General features: G+C 45.3%; 1 protein-coding gene across 5 annotated transcripts in view; it reads left to right on the forward strand.

Annotated features, from left to right (window-relative positions):
- ttll7 (tubulin tyrosine ligase-like family, member 7) overlaps positions 1-21,810 on the forward strand; it is a 204,366-nt gene that overhangs the window by 171,601 nt on the left and 10,955 nt on the right. For 4 of the 5 annotated variants that reach the window (XM_059983750.1, XM_059983752.1, XM_059983749.1 and 1 more), the window contains 2 exons: positions 2,357-2,517; positions 16,849-17,025. In XM_059983750.1, the coding sequence (XP_059839733.1) occupies positions 2,357-2,517; positions 16,849-17,025 (338 nt within the window). Of the gene's footprint in view, positions 1-2,356; positions 2,518-16,848; positions 17,026-21,810 lie in introns of those variants that run through there. The other variant, XM_059983754.1, reaches the window with a different exon arrangement.

The following is a 21,810-nucleotide window of genomic DNA, read 5'->3' on the forward strand; positions in this document are numbered from 1 at the left end:
TCTGATAGCAGAGAAACGTACAGTCCAAGTCCCTGAGTGTCATGGCCTGCAGGTTGATGGTGACTGTGATGTTGCCCTAGAGCCATGTTTCTGCAAGAACAAGCATGTAGCAGTTCCTCATCAATCACCAGTGCAGCTGCAGATGAATGTAATCCAGCTCGTTCCATATAGAACGCAGTACAGTTCAGCACAGTACAGACCTTTCAACCCATGATGTTGTACTGACATTTTAACCTATTCCAGACTCAATCTATCCCTTCCCTCCTACACAGCCCATAACCACCAGCATTGGTGTAAAAAAAAACAATCCCTCAGAATTTCTTTTATTTTTCTGTCCTCTCACCTTAAATCTGTGCCCACTTGTTCCAGAACTACTCTACCCTTAGAGTAAACCCCTGACTGTTTATCCTATCTGTGCCCCTCATTTTGGTGGTGGGATGGAGATGTGTCTCTACCAAAGGAGGTGTAAGGCAGTCCTGCTATATAAAAAAATAAATAAATAATAGTGGCTCTGCTAGCCTTGGGCAAGGTGTAGCACCTGCTTAGCCCCCTGATCAGAGTCATGTGATGAGCAGGTGCTGGATGGTCATATGAGCAGTTGATGCAAATCACAAGTCCCGATTATGTGACCACGCCAGGTAGACAATCTCTGAAGAGTATTGATAATGGCTGGGGTCACCCATCTTGTAAAGACACTGCCCAGAAGAAGGCAATAGCAAACATGAGGAAATCTGCAGGTGCTGGAAATTCAAGCAACACACACAAAATGCTGGTGGAATGCAGCAGGCCGGGCAGCATCTATAGGGAGAAGCAATGTCGGCGTTTCGGGCCGAGACCCTTTGTCAGGACTAACTGAAAGGAAAGATAGTAAGGCAATAGCAAACCACTTCCGTAGAAAAAATTGCCAAAAACAATCATGGTCATGGGGTCTTATTGAATCATTTTACCCTTATTGAATCTATAAGCCACTACCAAAAAATTAGCAATATGGAAAATTTTCTCTTATAGAATTTATGTGAAACTATATAAACACTAAACATAAATGCAAGTTGTTAGGTAATGTAGCAGTTAGCGAGACATTGTTCCAGCTCAGGGCATTCCGGAGCTCGGAGTTCAGTTCCAGTGCTGTTCTGCAAGGAGTTTGTGTGTTCGTCCCACGAACAATGTAGATTTCCTTTGGGTGCTCCAGATCCTCGCCACAGTCCAAAGACGTACTGGTTAATTGGTCATGGTAAATTGTCTTGTGAGCAGGCTCGTGTAAAAATATGCGGGTTACTGGGCGATTCGGTTCATTGGGCTGGAAGAGCCTGCTCAGCACTCTATCTCTAAATAAATATAGAAAATAAGGAGAACTGACTATTTACCTAGGTGAATGGTCATAGTCTACTGGTTCAAAACGGGAGGCCACTTAAAGGATTGGCTTTGGAAAATGACAAGGCAATCTCTTCTGTTGATATGTTTACAACAATACTTTATCATAGCAACATCCATTTCTAGTTAATTAAAACAGTAATACTTTCTCCTACATTGTCAATACACACAGAATTCCATGATCTTCAGACCATACACACATGGGGGCCTTTCTGTTGAGAGAAAAATTGTCCTGTAGGAATGCATTTCCAAATAACATGGGATTCAGTGGAAAAACTGAGGTTTGTGCTATAGAAGACAGTCTTCCAGGAATGCAATGCCCGTAAATGTGCTTTTTGTTTTTATTCTCCCCTGTTGTCTTGCTCCTTGTATATGCAATCTAATCCAGTTGCAAAAGCCTTCCAGAACTCTGTTCGAGATTCTAGAGGATCAGAAATTTTCAAGGCTATATTTCTGGCTAGTCAGGCAAATCCCTTCTTTCCCTCTCCCTCTCCCCTTTGCCCACTTGCCCCCTTTCCCCCCCCTTCCCATTCCCATCTGGCCCTCCTTCTTTCTCCTATCCCTTTCCTTCTCCCCCTTCCCCCATCCTCCCTCTCTCCCCTTTCTGCCCTCTCCTTCCTCAATGTCTCCCTCTCAGGAACAGTTATTACTTCTCAACCATCAGGCTCCTGAACCAGTGTGGATAACTTCACTCACCTTGACATTGAACTGATTCCACAACTTATAGACTAATTTTCAAGGACTCATTAATTCATGATCCCATTATTATTTATTTATTTTTTATATTTGCACAGTTTGTCTTCTTTTGCACATTGGTTGTTTGTCAGTTTTGGCTTCTGCTTGTTTTTTTCATACACTCTATTGTATTTCTTTATTTTTCCTGTAAACGCCTGCAGGGAAAGAAAGCTCCCAAGGTAGTTTATGACAACAGATGTACTTTTGTAACCAATTTACTTCAAACTGTGCTGCTGCTTTGGCCTTCTAGGTGCTGGACATTGTGCGGACCAATGTTCGGGCTATGCTGCAGAGAGTGTGGAAGGTGCAGGACGTGGAAACACTCCGACTCTACCGGATCTTCAACCGCGTCTTCACCCGCTTGCTCTGGAGCCATGGACAGGGCTTGTGGAATTGTTTCTCCAACTCCGGGTAGGTCACGCTGGCTCGGTTAACTTCGACAATGCAGAACTTAGCACAATACAGGCAATTCGAACCATGATACTGAACTGGCCTTTTATCTTGCGTAACTGTAAGATCAATCTAACCCTTCCCTCCCACATAACCCTCCGTTCTTCTATCATCCATGTGTCTACCTGAGAGTTTCTTAAATGTCCTTTATGTACCGCATTGGTCTCTACCACACACTTGGCAGGACATTTCATGCACCCACCATTCTCTATGTAAAAGATCTGCCTCTGACAATCCCCCTATGCTTTCCTCTAATCAACTTAAAAGTATATCTCTTTGTTTTAGCCACTTCCACCCTGGGAAAAAGTCTCTGGCTTTTCATTCAATATATACCTCTTATCATCTTGTACACCTCTCATCCTCCTTCACTGCAAAGAGAAAAGCCCTTGCTCACTCAAACTGTTCTCATAAGAAATGCTCTGTAATCAAGGTGGCATTCTGGTAAATCTTCTCTGTACCCTCTCTAAAGCTTCTAAAACTGTCCTATAACCAGGCAGTCAGAGCTGAGCACAATATTCCCAGTGTGGTCTGTCTAACCAGGGTTTTCCAGAGCTGCAACATTATCTCATGCTTCTTGAACCCAATCCCCTGACTAATGAAGACCAACACACCATATGCCTTCGTAAACACTTGTGCAGCAACTTCGAAGGATCTATGGACATGGACCCCAAGAGCCCTCTGTTTCTCCACACTGCTAGGAAAACTGCCATTAACCCTGTATCCTGCCTTCAACTTCAATCTTCCAAAGTGAATCATCACACTTTTCCAGGTTGAACTCCATCTGCCACTTGGCAGTCCAGCTCTGCAGTGGGTGGTGTGCCCAACCTTGGTGTCCAGGTAGAAACACCTTCCTGGCACAACTGCTTGGGTCTGTGCCACGAAACAATGGATTTAAGTTCAGGCCGTCCCTGGGTAATGAACAGCGTTTGATATCACAGATTGACAGCCGTGGGTGTGAGGATTTGTGGGGAGGTGGTGGAAGTAGACGTACGAGCAAGGTTTAGGAGGTACAAGAGATTCTGCAGAGGCTGGAAATCCAGAGCAACACACACAGAATGCTAGAGGAACTCAGCAGGTCTGGCAATACTAATGGAGGGGAATAAACAGTGGACCCAAGACTAGTCCTGGAAAAAGTGTCTCGGACTAAAATGTGAACTGTTTATTCCCCTCCATTGATGCTGCCTGAACTGCTGAGTTGCTCCAGCATTCTGTGTGTGCAGTGCTTTATGGGTGACGTGGGAGCATAGCACTCACCGATGGGGTTCAATTCCCACCACTGTCCATACAGAGTTTGTACATTCTATGTCCACGTGTGTTTCCAGTTTTCTCCTGCCTTCCAGAGGTGTATGGGTTCGGGTTAATAAGTTGTGGGCATCCATCTTCCAAAAGGGAAACTTCCTGGTGGCCAAACATTTTAATTCCAATTCCCATTCCTCCTTCGACATCTCAATTCATGGCCTCCTCTGTGCCACGATGACACCACCCTCAGTTGGAGGAAAAACACCTTATTCTGGGTAGCCTCCAACCTGATGACATGATTATCAAATAAAAGCACAAAATGCTGGCAGAACTCGGCAGGCCAGACAGCATCTATGGGAGGAGATAGTGACGATGTTTTGGGCTGAAACCCTTCATCAGGAGTGAAGTAACGTGGGATGGTCGAGAGGGGATAAGAAGTGGGGGGGGGGAGGGATAAAGTAGAGAGCTAGGAAGTGATAGGCTGGAGGAAGGTGGAGAATTATAGGAAATAAAAGAGAAAGAAAGGTAGGGCTGGGGGGAGTCATCACTACCTCATCCCATAGATGCTGTCTGGCCTGCTGAGTTCTGCCAGCATTTTGTGTTTTTATTTATTTCCAGCATCTGCAGATTCACTCGTGTCGACATGAATATCAATTTATCCTTCCAGTAAAAGAAAAAAATTTCCCTCCCCCTCCCTCCTTCTTCTGCTCCCCACTCTGACCTCTTACCTAACTATCACCTCCCCCTGGATCCCCTCCTCCTTCTCTTTTTCCTATGATCCACTTTCCTCTCCTATTAGACCCTTTCTTCAGCACCTTTCCCCCTACTTGGCTTCACCTGTCACCTTCCAACTATCCTCCTGATAGGTGGAGGGGCAGGTAGTTTTGACGAAGTAGCTGGGCCGCAGAACGACTTAGACAGATGAGGAGAATGGCAGATGAAATACAGTGTTGGAAAGTTTATGGTCATGCACTTTGGTAGAAGAAGTGAAAGGATGGACTACATTCTAAGTGGATAGAAGATACAAAAACTGAGGTGAAAAGGGACTTGGGATTTTCTAAAGGTTAACTTGCAGGTTGAGTCAGTGGTGTGGAAGGCAAATGCAATGTTAGTTCTCATTTCAAGAGGACTAGAATATAAAAGCAAGGATGTAATGTTGAGACTTTGTAAAGCACTAGTGAGGCCTCATTGTGAGCAGTTTTGGGCCCCTTATCTTAGAAAAGATGTGCTGAAACTGGAGAGGATTAAAAGGAGATTCATGAAAATGATTCCAGGATTAAATGGCTTGTCCTATGAAGAGCATTTGATGACTCTGGGCCTGTACTCACTGGAATTCAGAATGGAGAGGATGTTTCCTTTGGTGGGAGAGTCTAAGACTACAGGATACAGCCTCAAAATAGAGGGGCATCCTTTTAGAACAGAGATGAGGAGGAATTTCTTTAGCCAGAGAATGGTGAATCTGTTGTGGAGTTCTTTGCCACAGGCAGCTGTAGAAACCAGGTCTTATGTATATTTAAGGCAGAAGTTGATAGATTCTTGATTGGTCAGGACATGAAGGGATATGGGGGGAAGGGAGAAGATTGGGGTTGGAAGAAAAATGGATCAGCCATGATGAAATGGTGGAGAAGATTCGATGGGTCAAATGGCCTAATTCTGCTCCTATATCTTAAGGTCCTGTGGTCTCCTACCCCTCCTTCTATCTTTTATTCTGGCTTCTTCCCACTTCCTTTCCAGTCCTGAAGAAAGGCCTTGGCCTGAGACATTGATAGTTTATTTCTCTCCGTATACACTGCCTGACCTGCTGAGTTCCTCCAGCATTTTGTGTGTGTTGCTCTGGCTTTGCAGCATCTGCAGAATCTCTTGTGTTTTGTGTATGCTCCATTGGCACTGGAGGCTTGGAGACACTTGTGGGCTGCCCCCAGCACAATCCTCGGACTGTGCTGTTTTGATATACATGGGACAAATAAAGTTAATCTTGTCAGTTTAACAGGCATTTAGTCAGGCACATGAACAGGCATGAATGGAAGGATAGGGATCATGAGCAGGCCAATGGGATGTAAATGGATATCATGGTCAGCACAGACATTGTGGGCAGAATGGCCTTTCCCTGTGCTGTTCTGTTCAATATCCTATGGGTCCAGAAAGTACAGAGCCAGGAACAAATTGTTATGTGAAGGCCTACAATGGAAATTGGTATCTTATTACAAAACTCAATACACTCACATGTTGTGTCAGCCTCAAATACTGTATTTCAGCTGAATTCACACTGTGCAATACAGACAGTTAGGAAGGCTTTACCACAGGTAGTCAAAACTGCCTAACACCTACCTGCCATCAAGGACATATACACAGAAAGGTGCTGGGAAAGGACCAGTGACATCACGAAGGATCCCACCCACCCTGCTCGTGGACTGTTGGTCCCACTCCCATCGGGGAGGAGGTTTGAGATCAGAGCTTTCCTTCTCCTAGGTGAGCTGCCAACCACGGCAGATGAACCCCATCTGTCCATAGCACTGGCTTTAGGGTGCCAGTAACCCGACTTTGACCCTTTCCTTGTAAGCGGAAACAGCTCCAACAGGATTTATAACTGAGCCACTTGTGAAGACCAGGAGCCGGACTTGGTTGTCGGGTGGTATTTATTTATTGATTTATTTATTGTGATACAGAAAAGAATCGGCCCTTCTGGCCTTTTGAACCATGCCACCCAGCGACCCCCAATTTACCATGACCAATTAGCCTACCAACCGGTAGGTCTTTGGACTGTGGGAGGAAACCAGAGTACTCGGAGGAAACCCATGGGTCATGGGGAGAACATACAAACTCCTTACAGGCAGCAGCAGGAATTGAACCCTGGGTCACTGGTATGGTAAAGCATTGTGCTACCCATTACGCTACCGCGTCACCCCATTGGGAATATTTAATAGGTAGTGGGAGCTTCATGTCACTTTATGGACATAGAATCAATCTATGATTATAGGTTATCTTATGTATTAATATTTACTATGATTTTTTATTATTGTGTTTTTCTTGGTGTTCTATTGGATTTGGAGTAACAACTATTTTGTTCTCCATTACACTTGTGTACTCGAAATAACTAAACAATCTTAAATTTTGAATGTTGACTTGTCCTCGGAAAGATGTGGAGCTGAATTCACACTGTGTGACACAGACAACAGATGCACTATCTGTCTCTACCATTTTTACTCTGCTTGGTTAATGAGCCTCAGTGGCCTTCGCCTGCAATTGCGGCATTTGAAGGAAAGCTCTTAAAGAGTTATCTGCTAATAACAAGTGATATAGCTTCACCCCAAAACAGCTGTATCCCACCATAAAACTGCCAGTAGGAAGCTCACTAGCGCTCACCATAATACATCGACTCCACAAGCGCAAATCACTTTTCGTTGCAGGTTGCTTAATGATAATAATTTCTGGGCGTTCCACTCATTTGCTCCCCGTGTGGACGGAGCTCTCTGCACAAGTTTGTGACATTTAGATTCGAACCTCAGGGTGCCAGGGTAGACGTAAGAGCAGTGATGGATGTGAAATTCCCCATCCGTGAAAATCAAAGACAATACTGCAGTCACTGGGAGTGCAAAATCTGAAATTATGGAGTGGCAACACAAGTGCATAGGATCAGGTTTATTGCTACTGGCGTTATGACATGAAATTTGGGCCGAGATGCTTCATCAGGAAGGGGGAAGAAGCCAGAGTATAAAGCAGTGGGGAAGGGAAGGAGGACAAGCTTGATGGTGATAGGTGAAGCCAGGTGGATGGGGAAGGAGGGATGAGTAAGAAGCTGGGAAGTGATAGGTGGAAAAGGTCAAGAGCTGAAGAAGAAGGAATCTGATAGGAGAGGAGAGGAGAGTGGACCATGGGCTCTTGAAGAGAAGGGCTCCAGGGGGAGGTCAAAGGCAGATAAGGAAAACAGAAGGAAACACGATGAGGGAAATGCTGATTGACCTGCTGAGTTCCTCAAGCATTTTGTTTGTGTTACTTTGGATTTTCAGCACCTGCAGAACTTCTTGTGTTTATGATGTGAAATATGTTGTTTTGTAGGAGCACCACAGTGCAAAGACATAAAAATACTATAACTTAAGTAAGTAAATAGTTCAAAAATGAGGGAATATTGAGGTAGTGTTCAGAGGTTCGTTGGAGCTTCCATACCAACCAGTCAGAATACTCTGCATTCTACACTCTGCAAAAAGAATGAATTCCCAGTAGCAAACTATTTTAATTCCTATCCTCATTCCCATTCTGACATGGCTTCCTTTTCTGCCATGATGAGGCACCTCCACCCTCAGGGCGGAGGAGCAACACCTCATTCCATATAGGTAGCTTCCCACCCAATGGCAGAACATCAATCTCTCCTCCAGGTAATTTCCTTTTCACTCCCACTTCCTCTATTCACCACTATGGCCTCTTGCCTCTTCTCTTCACCTGCCTATTTCCTCCTCCTGGTGCCCCTCCTCCTTTCCTTTCTTCCATGGTCCACCCTCTTTTCCTATCCTAAATTCTGAGGATTTATGAGACACAAGTCAGGCCGCACTTGGAGTATTGTCTACAGCTTTGGGCTCCTTATCTCAGAAAGAATGTGTTGTCATTGGAAGGAGTCCAGAGGAGGTTCAAGAGGATGATTCCAGGAACGAAGGGGTTAACATATAAGGAGTGTCTGGCAGCTTTGGGCCTGTACTCACTGGAATTCAGTTTTATTTGTGCGGGGGGGGGGAAGGGTGGGCTTGACATTTTTCTCTGAATGACCTCTGTGGTTTTCTTTGTTTAATGATGATCTGGAAGATACGTATCTCAGAGATGTATACTGCATACCTTCTTTGATGATAAGTGAACCCACATGAACATGATAAATACTGATTGCTGAAACTCAACTTTTACAGGCATTTGGACTATCAGACTCTGAGCCTGTCAAACTGTTGGTCTGCTTGCCCAGACTCGGTGATGCTATGTGGTCAGAGCTAATGGACCACATGCTGTCTCTCTTGGGCACCATCCTTGTTTTATTTTTAAGGATGTCCTCATGCAGCAAATTCTTGATCAAGTTCACATAGCCCTCGCTAATGCACCCGTGAGGGTTATAGGGAGCTTGCTAAAGTGGCTGATAATCTACATCCAGCTGGGCAGTGGTGCATCATTCTTCCTCCTTTCTCTATCTTAGCAAGAGCCCAACATAAGGACGCCCACAGCTATGAAACAGCCTGTGCTTTTACCATGTTTGCTTTGGTATGAACACTAGGAAGTGCCATTGTATCGGAACATCAGAGGTCTGTGAACACCATGGGTCCCAGCTGAAAGGATCATGTACTATTCATTACAGCTACCATTTCAGAGCGGTTCTTCCTGTGTGCTTCCTGAGGGTGTTGCCGGCATTGCCTGTTGATAAGAAGGCAAAGAGCGATGAATCCTCACTGGAGGCTTCCAATGGCAGCAAGATCCAGACTTACGGCCCACGATGTGTGACGCTGTGCTTCAGTGGCAAACTTCATCCTGGCTAAGTGGCTAGACCTCTGCTTGGTGCAGGTTAACTGTGCTCATGGGTTATTAGTCAATCTTGACTTTGGATCGTTACCCTGCTTCATCGAGTAAGTTCCCCACAAGAAGTTTGTGAATTGCATGCAGCATGGTGTGTGAGTTTACGCGACTGCTGGGAGAATTCCCAAACCTCACTAAGCCCATATTCTCTACTACATTCATAAACGCGGGGCCACGCACACATCTCCACAACTGGCCCGTGTGTGTAGACTGAACACAGAAAAACTGGCAACTGTGAAGGCTGAGTTTGCCAACATCGAAAGACTTGGCATTGTATACTAGTTGAATAACCACTCGACTTCATACCACCCCCCTTCTCCTTATTCTGGCTTTTGCTCCCTTCCTTTCCAGTCCTGATGAAGGGTCTCAGCCCGAAACATCTACTGTTTATTCATTTCCCTAGATGCTGCCTGATCTGCTGAGTTCCTCCAGCACTTTGCGTGTGTTGTTCTGGATTTCCAGCATCTGCAGAATCTCTTGTGTTTGTGTTCGTACTGAATGGTTGAGCTGGCATGAAGCTTACCCACTTGTCGATCTGATGAATCAGTGCGTGGCATGAGAAGCAGCTTAGGGGTTCTCCTCTTACCCTTGGGCCTCTCCCCGAGAAGTCTGAGATGAGGTTAGTCGTGAGAGGAGTAGATGAGGAAGCTGGGGATTCATTGAGTTCATACAGTTATACAGTATAATTTGGGCCTGGCTAGACCATGCCATCCAAGGTGCCCCATTCAAGATAATTTGACCACAATCTTCTAAACTATCCAGCTGTTGTTATTATACCTGCTTTGACCACTTCTTTTGGCAGCTCATTCCACATACCCACCACCCTTTGTGTAAACCCACTATTCCTCAAGTTCAATCTGATCATAATGAACTTGAAATTAAACTTTAAATCAGTGGGGATCTGCTGCAGGCAACCTGCAAATGTTGTCAAATTTCCAGTGCCAATGTTGCATGCCCACAATTCATTAGATATAACCCTAACCATACGTCTTTAAAATGTAGGAGGAACCTGAAGCACTCAGGGGGGCAATGGGTGATCCCACATGGACTTGGGGAGAGCGTACAAACTTCATACTGACTGCAGTGGGAATCGAACCCCAATTGGTGATCACTAGCATTGTAAAATGTTGCACTAACCACTGTGCTACTGTGCTGCAGTGTGGGACAGGCCCTTCCAACCCAACGAGCCGTGCTGGATCAACAACACACTTATTTAACATTACTCTAACCACAGGACAATTTTCAATGCGCAGTCAACCTACTAATCGTACGCCTTTTAAACGTGTGAGGAAACCAGAGCACTCGGAGAAAACCCATTCAATGAGAATGTACAAACTCCTTACAGATGCCACTGGAATTGAACTCCGAATTTCAGAAGGCACCGAGCTGGAATAACATCACACTAACTGGTACGCTACCATGATGTCTTGTCTATTGTTGTCCGTCGATGACAGGAGACCTTTGCAGAAGAGTTTTTAAAGTGGAAAAGCTGTTTCATTGGGGCAGTTCCACTCTCTTGACTGGGAGACCTCAGTCAGTCCGGATCGGGAGCAGCATCTCCAACACCATCACACTGAGCACAGGGGCTCCCCAGGGCTGTGTGCTCAGTCCACTGCTGTTCACTCTGCTGACCCACGACTGTGATGCAACACACAGCTCGAACCATATCATCAAGTTCGCTGATGACACCACCGTGGTGGGTCTCATCAGCAAGAACGAAGAGTCAGCTTACAGAGAGGAGGTGCAGCGGCTAACGAACTGGTGCAGAGCCAACAACCTGTCTCTGAATGTGAACAAAATAAAAGAGATGGTTGTTGACCTCAGGAGGACATGGAGTGACCACTCCCCACTGAACATCGACGGCTCCTTGGTAGAGATCGTTAAGAGCACCAAATTTCTTGGTGTTCACCTAGTGGAGAATCTCACCTGGTCCCTCAACACCAGCTCCATAGCAAAGAAAGCCCAGCAGCGTCTCTACTTTCTGCAAAGGCTGAGGAAAGTCCATCTCCCACCCCCCATCCTCATCACATTCTACAGGGGTTGTATTGAGAGCATCCTGAGCAGCTGCATCACTGCCTGGTTCGGAAATTGCACCATCTCGGATCGCAAGACCCTGCAGCGGATAGTGAGGTCAGCTGAGAAGATCACTGGGGTCTCTCTTCCTGACATCACGGACATTTACACTACACGCTGCATCCGCAAAGGAAACAACATAATGAAGGACCCCACGCACCCCTCATACAATCTCTTCTCCCTCCTACCATCTGGGAAAAGGCTCCAAAGCATTCGGGCTCTCACGATCAGACTACGTAACAGTTTCTTCCCCCAAGCCATCAGATTCCTCAATACCCAGCGCCTGGACTGACACCTTGCCCTACTGTCTTGTTTATTATTTATTGTAATGCCTGCACTGTTTTTGTGCACTTTACGCAGTCCTGTGTAGGTTTGTAGTCCAGTAGCTTTCTCTGTGTTGTTTTTTTACGTAGTTCAGTCTGGTTTTTGTACTGTGTCATATAACACCATGGTCCTGAAAAACGTTGTCTTATTTTTATTATGCACTGTACCAGCAGTTATGGTTGAAATGACAATAAAAGTGACTTGACTTGACTTGTCTTGACCTTGGAAGTCCTGGTCCAGTGGTACGAACAAGCATCACAAACTGGGGTCTTCCTTGCTCGCAGTGGATGACCGTGACTTCGTCTGTGCCTTGTCATGCCCTTTGCATTCCACAGGGCATTGCAGTTCCACCTTCCTGCCTGTTGGATCTCATGTGCCCCGTCCGCCAGAGCTGACCTCACGTGCTAGGACAGGCCTGTCCCTGTCTCACTGGAGGTCTGATGGCCGACGACTCCCCCCTCATCTGGTTTAGCCTGCCTGTTGAAATGGTGTACTGGAGTGTGGCTGCTGTTGCATGCGATCAGCTAGTTGGAGCCACAGGTGAGAGATGAGTGTCTGGTGGGGAGCTGAGGTGAATGAGCTGCCCCAGAATGGACGCGACAAGCCCTTTCACCAGAGGTGCTACCCCTACCTGGACCTTCTATCTATACCACTCAACTTGAGTACCTCATTCAAATCATTCCTTCTTCACCAGAGAGTATTTATTTATTGACGTACAGTGTGGAGTAGACCCTCCATCCCTGGGAAATCTGCTGCCCAACAATCCCCAAATTTAATCATGAGTCAATTTACAATGACCAATTAACCTACCAATTGGTACACCTTTGGAATATGGGAGGAAACCAGAGCACCCGGAGGAAACCCGCACAGGTGAACATACAAGACAGTACACACAAGATTCTGGAGGAATGCAGCAGACCAGGCTGCATCAATAGAAAAGAGTAAACAGCCGACATTTCAGTCAGGACAATCTCCTTACAGGCAATGGCAGGAATTGAACCCTGGTCGCTGGCACTGTAAGGCATTGTGCTAACCACTATGCTACCGTGCTGCCTCCAGTATGTGGCCCTGCCACCTATGCAGTCATCGCTATCATAGTCCTGAGAACTGTGGCAATTGGAAATGCTACAATGATTACACAATAGTTACTCCCTTGTGGTGCATCCACCGCACTTCCCTTTGCTGATTTTGATGATTGTAATCACAATGCAGTTATTTTATCGATGGGACTGCTCGCTTGAAGCGCAGTAAAGAAAATGTTATAAATATGGAATTTCATTAATCCTCTTCCCGTGGGAACACGGCTGGGAGCGCTGAAATGGAGCAAGTTGGTCTGCTTATGAAATGCATTATTTTAATTGGTTTGGGAGCAGTCTTGAGATATATCACCATGCATATTTTAATAAAAACAATGAGCTTAGTGGGGTAAGGAGATACTGAGGATAAGGAGATGGGATGAAGTTCATTTCAATATTTTGTCCCCTGCACGTTTGTGAGTTGCACCGTGAATTGCCAGATTGACTATATTTGCCTTGCAGTGGTTAGAAGTTGAGAGTTATTTCACATTGCTGTCACTTGTTTTGACCCTATCATTCTACAACCTCCGCTAATGCAAGGGTTATCTGCAAGGTGACTGTTCCACCAAACTTGTTCAAAGTAAATTTATAATCGAAGTATGTACATTACTGTGCAAGTGTCTTACACACATCTGTATGGCCAGGGTGCCTAAGACTTTTGCACAGTAATGTAGTAAATTTATGTATTGCACTATACTGCTGCCATGAAAGAACTTAATTTCATGATATATATGTGTGATGATAAACTGATTCTGATACGGGTCTCTACTGTGGACTGAGAGTGGGCAGGAAGAGGAGAAATCATGGTTGAGAAAAGGGGAAGGGAGAAAGAAACAAGTGGGAAGCAGCAGAGAGACATTCTGTAATGATCAACAAACCTATTGTTCTTGGTGACTTTTGCAGCTTTCAGCTTTTGAGCACCTTCTCCCTTGTAATAGTAACTTCACACCTCGCACCCTTCAACATCTGGCACACTGCTAGTGTCTTCCATAGTGAAGACATGCAAAATACTCATTTAGTTCATCTGTCATCTCCTTGGCCCCTGTTATTATTTTTCTGCCCTCATTTTCTAGTGGTCCTATATCCACTCTCATTTTTTATTTTTTATACTTGAAAAAGCTTTTACTATCCATTTTGATATAGTTTGCTAGCTTGCTTTCATTCTTCATCTTTTCCCTCCTAATGATTCTTTTAGTTGTTTTCTGTAGTTTTTTATTTCTACTACTCTACATTGAGATATAATATTTGCTACCCTTTTTTGATTTTGCATCTGTAATGTACTGATACTCACCCTGCTGGCTGCAATTTTATCCTATCATCTACCTGCTCTTCCTGACAGCCTGACTGTATGCTATCTTTGCTTTTATACCAGCTGTCCTATCCTGAATCCCTTCACTCTGGCTCCCATCCCCCTAGAAAATTAGTTTAAACCCTTCCCATTAGCTCTATCAAACCTGCCCACAAGAATATTGGTCCCCCTCGGGTTCAGGTGCAATCCATTACTTTTGAGCATGTCATACCTCCCCCAGAAGAGATCCCAATGATCCAAAAGCCTGAAGCCCTGCCCCCTGCACCTGCTTCTCGGTGGCACGTTTATCTACCAAATCATCCTGTTTCTACCCTAAGTGGTGCATGGCACAGGTGGCAATCCAGAAATTACTACCCTGAAAGTTCTGCTTCTCGGTTTTCTCCCTAGCTTGCTAAATTCTATCTTTATGTCCTCTTTGCTTTTCCTTCTCATGCCATTGGTACCAATGTGTACCAGGACATCTGGCTGTTCTCCCTCCCCCTCCAAAGTGCAGCCTGTCCTGGGGCTGGAGGCCTTTCTGTGTGTGTGGGTGGGAGAAGGGGTTGCTTTGCTGTTATAGGCTTGTTCTGCTGTCGTCGTTGCTTGTGTAGTTCTGCTGAACGTTGGGGGGGGGGGGCATTCTCTGTTGGTGCCAGAATGTTTTATTTAATTTATTCATTTACGGGATGTGGACGTTGCCAGCTAAGCCAGCATTTATTGCCCATCCCTAGTTGCCCTTGAGAAGGTGGTGATGAGCTGCCTTCTTGAACCGCTGCAGTCACTGAATAGGTCTGTAGTCTAGTGTAGTTTTTTTTCTGTGTTGTTTTTTACGTAGTTCAGTCTAGTTGTTGTACTATGTCATGTAACACCATGGTCCTGAGAAAACGTTGTCTCATTATTACTATGTACTGTACCAGCAGTTGTGGTCGAAATGACAATAAAGTGACCTGATTTGAGGTGTAAGTACACCCACAGTGATGCTAGGAAGGGAATTCTATGATTTTGACCCTGCGTACTGCAACACCTGTGAGCTGTCCCCAACACATCCTTAAGTGTGTTGGCTGTTATCACAAAAAACATATCTCACTGTTTGTTTCGATGTACATGTGACAAATAAGTGAGTCTGAATTTTGGGGAGCTGATAGGGAGAATAAAATGTATTTATGTCAGATTGGTGTCAACGGTGTACATGGCATGAAGGTTGGTGGTGTTGTGGATGTGTAGAAGGTTATAATGGGATATCATAGCTGGGGTGAGATGTGACAGAGTCCAAACCCAAAAAGTGTGAAGTAATTCACTCTGGAAGGCTGAACCTGAAGGTACAGGGTCAATGAGGGATTATTACCGGCTGAACCTGAAGGTACAGGGTCAGTGAGGGATTATTACTGGCCAAACCTGAAGGTACAGGGTCAGTGAGGGATTATTATTGGCCAAACCTGAAGGTACAGGGTCAGTGAGGGATTATTACTGGCCAAACCTGAAGGTACAGGGTCAATGAGGGATTATTACCGGCTGAACCTGAAGGTACAGGGTCAATGAGGGATTATTACTGGCCAAACCTGAAGGTACAGGGTCAGTGAGAGATTATTACCATGTGGAGCAACTAAGGGATCTAGGGATCCACGAATTGATAGGGTGATTAAGAAGGCATATGGTGTGTTGAACTTCATTTGTCAGGGGATTGAGTTCAAGAGCCATGAGATAATGTTTCATCTCTATAAAACCCCACATTTGGAGTATTGTGTTCAATTCTGGTCATCTCATTATAGGAGGGATGTGGAAACTTTAGAAAAGGTGCAGAGGAGATTTACCAGGATGCTGCCTCGATTGGAGAGCATGTCTTATGAGGATAGGTTGAGTGTGCTCAGGCTTTTCGCTTTGGAGTGAAGGAGAACGAGAGGTAACTTGATTGAAGTGCACAAGATTATAAAAGGCACAGACAGAATGGAGAGCCAGCGGGGAGGAAATGCCTAATATGAGGGCACATAATTTTAAGATGATTGGTGGGAAGAACAGTGGGTTTTCCGGGATAGGGAGAGGCAGATTTATTAGGGGAATTTAAGAAACTCTCTGATAGGGACATGGATGATAGAAAAATGAAAAATAGAAAAGGTTGTGTAAGAGGGAAGGTTAGATTGGCTTTAGAATAGGTTAAAAGAGCTGCACAATATCATGGCTGTACTGTGCTGTACTGTTCTATGTTCAATGTTAAAAATAAATTAGCCACAGTTTTGTTTTACAAGAAAGAACACAATTAAACAAAAATACATAAATTTTAGTGCAAAGTGGTTGAAGTGGCCATAAGGTTGCTGTACTGAGGTAGTGATAGGGTTGTGCTGGTTGGTTCAGTAACCGAACGGTTGAAGGGAAGTAGATGTTCTTGAATCAGATGGTGTGGAACTTAAGACTTCTCTACCTCCTGCCTGATAGCAGCTGTAAGAAGATGGCATTGCCTGGATGGTGGGGATTTCGATGAAGTATGTTACTTTTTTGAGGCAGTGCCTCCTTTGGGATGTGTCCATGATGTATTGGGAAGAGTCCACCACTCTCTGTAGCTGCTTACGATCCTGTATGTTCGATTTGCCATACCAGACCACGATGCAAACGGTCAGGATACCTGAGGCCAGGATCTAACAATGGTTACTAGACGTTCACAATCATGCCACTCTGTTGCCCCAAGTATTGGGCCTTGCTTGCAATGGGAGATGATAATTAATACTCAGGCAGTGTTTCTTTTCTCCACTGTAGACGGAGTTCTTGGGAAACGACGTTCAACAGGAATGTGGAAGGCATCACACCCCAGGAGCTGCAATGCTGCCAGCGCTTGGTGCACCTCTGCAAGGGCTGCCTGCTCCTGGTTTACCGATATGCCACTGACTTCAAGGGCTCCCTGCCAGGATTCGTGCATGAATGGGAGGAGCACAGGTGCGAGGCCCTTTTCTCTCTGTAAATGTCTCCGGCTCCTCTCTCTCTCTCCTCTCTCGCTCTCTCTTCCCTCTTTCTCTGTCTCCTCCCTCTCTGTCTGTCACTCCTATTACTCTCTGACTTCCTTCTCTCTGTCTCCCTATCTGTTTCCAATCATCTCTCCCTCTGTTTCACTCCCATTCTCTGTCTCCCCCTCTCTCTTTGTCTACCCACCCCCCTCTCTCTCTGTATGTCTCTTGGTCTCTCTCCTCCTTTTCTTCTCTCACTCTCTGTGTTCTGCCTCTCTGTCTTTTTCTCTATCTGTCTCTGTCGCTCTCTGCTGCTCCCTCTCTCTCCCCCTCCATATGTCTCTGTCTCTTTCTCTCCTCTCTCTCTTTCTCTCTGTCTCTGCCTGTAATATGTTATAATTGCTGTACATTGTACAGTAAAATAAATCTGGAGTTTATGTAGTTTTGTGGTCAGATGCAGGATCTGGAATGAAGGCTTTGGTCAGAAGTTAGTGCAAGGAGTTTGAGGCAGCAGAGATATCCAGTCTCCCTTTCCCCCTCCCCTTCTCCTTCTCTTCCCCTCTCCCTGTCTCCCCCTCCTCCTCTCCTCTCCCTCTCCCCCTCTGCCCCCTTTCCCCCTGCCTGTGACTAGAGGTGTTCCACAGGAGTCTGTGTAGGGACCAATTCATTTTACGTTATATATCAATGATTTGAATGATGAAATTGATGACTTTGTTGCAAAGTTTGCAGATGATATGAAGATAGGTGGAGGAGCAGGTAGTTTTGAGGAAGTAGAAAGAGACTACAGAAGGACTTAGACAGATTAGAAGAATGGGGAAAGAAGTGGCAGATGGAATACAGTGTTGGGAAATATATGATCATGCATTTTGGCAGAAGAAATGTAAGGGTTAACTATTTTGTAAATGGAGAGAAAATACAAAAACTGAAGTGAATGGGACTTGGGAGTCCCTGTGCGGGATTCCCTAGAGGTTAATTTGCAGGTTGAGTCTGCGGTGAGGAGGGCAAATACAACGATGGTATTCATTTCAAAAGGACTAGAATCCAAAAGCAAGGATTTAATGCTGCGACTTTATAACGTACTGGTGAACATTGGAGTTTTGTGAGCAGTTTTGGGCCCCTTATCTTAGAAAGGATGTGCTGAAACTGGAGAGGGGTCAAAGGAGGTTCACACAAATGGTTCCAGGATTGAATAATTGTCATATGAAGAGTGTTTGATGGCTCTGGCCCTGTATTCATTGGAATTCAGAAGAATGAGGAGTGACCTCATTAAAACCTATTGAATGGTGAAAGGCCTTTTTATACTGGATGTGGAGAGGATGTTTCCTATGGTGGGAGACACTGCCTCAGAATTGTGGAATGTCCTTTCAGAACTCAGATGAGGAGGAATTTCTTTAGCCAGATAGTGGTGAATCTGTGGAATTTTCATTGCCACAGGCAGCTGTGGAGGTCAAGTATTTATAAATATTTAAGGCAGAGGCTGACAGATTCTTTATTAGTCAGGGCATGATGAGACATGGGAGAAGGCAGGAGCTTGGGGCTGAGAGGGAAAATGGATCAGCCATGATGAAATGGTGGACCAAACTCGATGGGCCAAATAGCCTAATTCTGCTCCTATGTCTTATGGTTTTATGATTTTGAGTGTTGTTTCCAGAACAATTTTATGTTTCTATATTTCTAAACAATTTTGTTTGACCAGTCAGAGTTGTTAGGCCTGAGAAACCTGGATGACTGGTGGTCTGGCCTCTACCCTTTGACCTGTTTGGTATGGGTTACCCTACCAAGAGCCAAAGTACAAATCCCTGACTCTAGCCAAAATAGCTCTCGGGGTCACTGAGACACACAAGCCTCTAAACCACGACAAGGTTGAGGTCCTCTTGGAGGAATCTGATTCTGAAAAGGTTACATAGAAAACCTACAGCACAATACAGGCTCTTTGGCCTTACCTTAGAAATTACCTAGGGTTACTCATGCTGTGCAGTACAGACCCTGGATCCCTGAATGGTTCGAGCAGTCTGCTGTGGATTGGTAACAGTTCCAAGGGCACTCTTGCTGAACTGGCAACTCAATCATTGCAGGGTCTTTTCAGTCCGGCATGAATTCCCACAATAACTGCAGGAGCCGAGGCAACATTTAAGGGGTAGTTTGATAAGAGAAAAAGAAACATGTTAAAGATGGGGAAGCCGAGATTAGAGTTAGCAAAACATTGGTGAGTGAACACTGACTCAGGCACAGTGGGCTAAATTTTCTGTGACTAATGACCCTTGACAAATATTCCTGATCATATCAGTTCGATTTCACTTGTGATCCGATCTGTATCACAGCAAATTGCTGTAAATGATGGGGAATTATGATAACAATGAAAGCATAAATTACACCAGAGATTTACACTATTTGTTAATTGATTGAACTTATAGATACCATCAGCTGTATTATATAAGGAGCTTACGACGTCACTGAGAACCACATGCTGGCATACTGTGGCTGAGGGCAGTTAACTCATTATTCTTCACAAGAATTCAATTCAATTCAAGTTTAATTGTCATTTCAACCATACATAAATACTCATGAATACAACCAAATGAGACAGCATTACTCTGGGGTCAAGGTGCAAAATGTATTATAAACGGTCACGCACAGCACACACATAAGATAGCAGGTGCAAATCGTACCACAATCACGCAATAAAAGAGTCAAATAACTTGCACCATCAATCCACAATCGACTACAATAGAGCTAGTCTCCTCCAGCCTGGACACCATGCTCCACCATCCACGCGCCCTCGCAGGCCGTGGCTTGACGCCCAGTCCGCACACATACAAGCCTACAAGCCTGTATGGACTATTAGAAAAAAAACTACAACTACACAAAGTATACTTGTATGTAATCCCAGCCCATCAAAAACCTCAGTTGACCACAACACCACGGGAGGAGCGCACCACTCCCTGGCTGTGGCTTTTGTCCCAGTCTGCACACATACAAGACTACAGGCCCATATAGAAAATCAGAAAAGAAAAAAAAACCAAGGGACACATTTAAATGGGCTGTGGATAATGGGAATTCCTTACAGCATGGTGGGGCGTGCCGATAGCATAAGGCTTTTACAGTGCTGGCAGTAAGGTCAGGATTTCAATTCCTGCCTCTCTGTAAAAGGTGCTTATACATTCTCTCTGTAGATTTTCTCTGGGAGCTCCAGTGTCCTCCCACGTCCCAAAGGCGTACAGTACGTGTTAGAGTTATGGGATTGTGGGCATGCCATGCTGGTACTGTTTGTGGCACTGTAATGCATGCTGCTGTGCTTGTAGTTCAGCAGATTAAGGGTTACATGTAGGCTGGGGAATTGAAGATGAGGGGATGTGGCCACTTTGCTGCAGAGTGGTTCACTCAAATCTTTTCCATTGGATGGAGGGAGTGATGAAACTCAGTTTCATTGGTCACACGGTACCTCAGACAGTGCAGACAGGACCCTAGACAGTGCAGACAGGACCCTAGACAGTGCAGACAGGACCCTAGACAGTGCAGACAGGACCTCAGACAGTGCAGACAGGACATTAGACAGTGCAGACAGGACCCTAGACAGTGCAGGCAGTACCTCAGAGAGTGCAGACAGGACCTCAGAGAGTGCAGACAGGACCGCAGACAGTACCTCAGACAGTGCAGCCCTGCAGTGGAGTGTCGTGATTTTGTATCTTAAGAATCCTTCTCTGCAGTACCATAGCAGATGACTTGTAGGTGGTCTTCATTGATGAGCCGAGGAATCAGACCTTGCTCTGACCCAAGAATTCCGGGGCCCTCATTCCTGACTCCAGCAACTGGTGTCTGGGACTTTGTGAGTGTGTGTGTTTGTCAGAACCAGAAACTGATTTATTATCTCCAACAAATGAAATTTGTTGTTTTATAGCAGCGGTACAGTGCAAATTATTTGTGTGTGTCTGAGTATCCATATGTGTATGTGCATGTGTTTGAGAAAGACGGAGCTGTAGTGCACAAGTGTTTGTGTGACTGTGTGAGAGAGAGAGAGAGTGTGTGTGTGCATGTGTTTGAGAAAGACGGAGCTGTAGTGCACAAGTGTTTATGTGACTCTGTGTGTGTGTGTGTGTGTGTGCGCGTGTGTGTGCGTGTGTGTGCGTGTTTGTGCATTCCCTGACCTATAAGCTGTATTTGCTGTCTCTTCTAGGTCCTTGACATCTTAGACTGGAAATCCAGTTTCTGTCCTGTAGCCAGTATGGGTGGGGGGGGGGGGGGGGTAGGGGGAAAGAGGATCAAAGACTTCTTCATCTTGTGGGTGATACCCCCTTTCATCAAAAGCAATAAACAGAAAGTTGTCAAAAATGGGCTGGTAACATCATGAAGGATCCCACCCACTACCTGCTCATGGACTCTTTGTCCCACTCCCATCAGGGAGAAGGTTACATTGCATCCACGCCAGGACCACCAGACTCAAAATCAATAGCTTTCTCCAAACACGAGGAAATCTGCAGATGCTGGAAATTCAAGCAACACACACAAAATGCTGGTGGAACGCAACAGGCCAGGCAGCATCTATAGGGAGAAGCGCTGTCGATGTTTTGGGCCGAGACCCTTCATCAGTACTAACTGAAAGGAAAGATAGTAAGAGATTTGAAAGTAGTAGGGGGAGGGGGAAATGCAAAATGATAGGAGAAGACCGGAGGGGGTGGGATGAAGCTAAGAGCTGGAAAGGTGATTGGTGAAAGTGATACAGAGCTGGAGAGGGGAAAGGATCATGGGACGGGAGGCCTCGGGAGAAAGAAAAGAGGGG

This window comes from Hypanus sabinus, chromosome 11, assembly GCF_030144855.1.
Source record: "Hypanus sabinus isolate sHypSab1 chromosome 11, sHypSab1.hap1, whole genome shotgun sequence".
Classification (NCBI taxonomy): domain Eukaryota; kingdom Metazoa; phylum Chordata; class Chondrichthyes; order Myliobatiformes; family Dasyatidae; genus Hypanus; species Hypanus sabinus.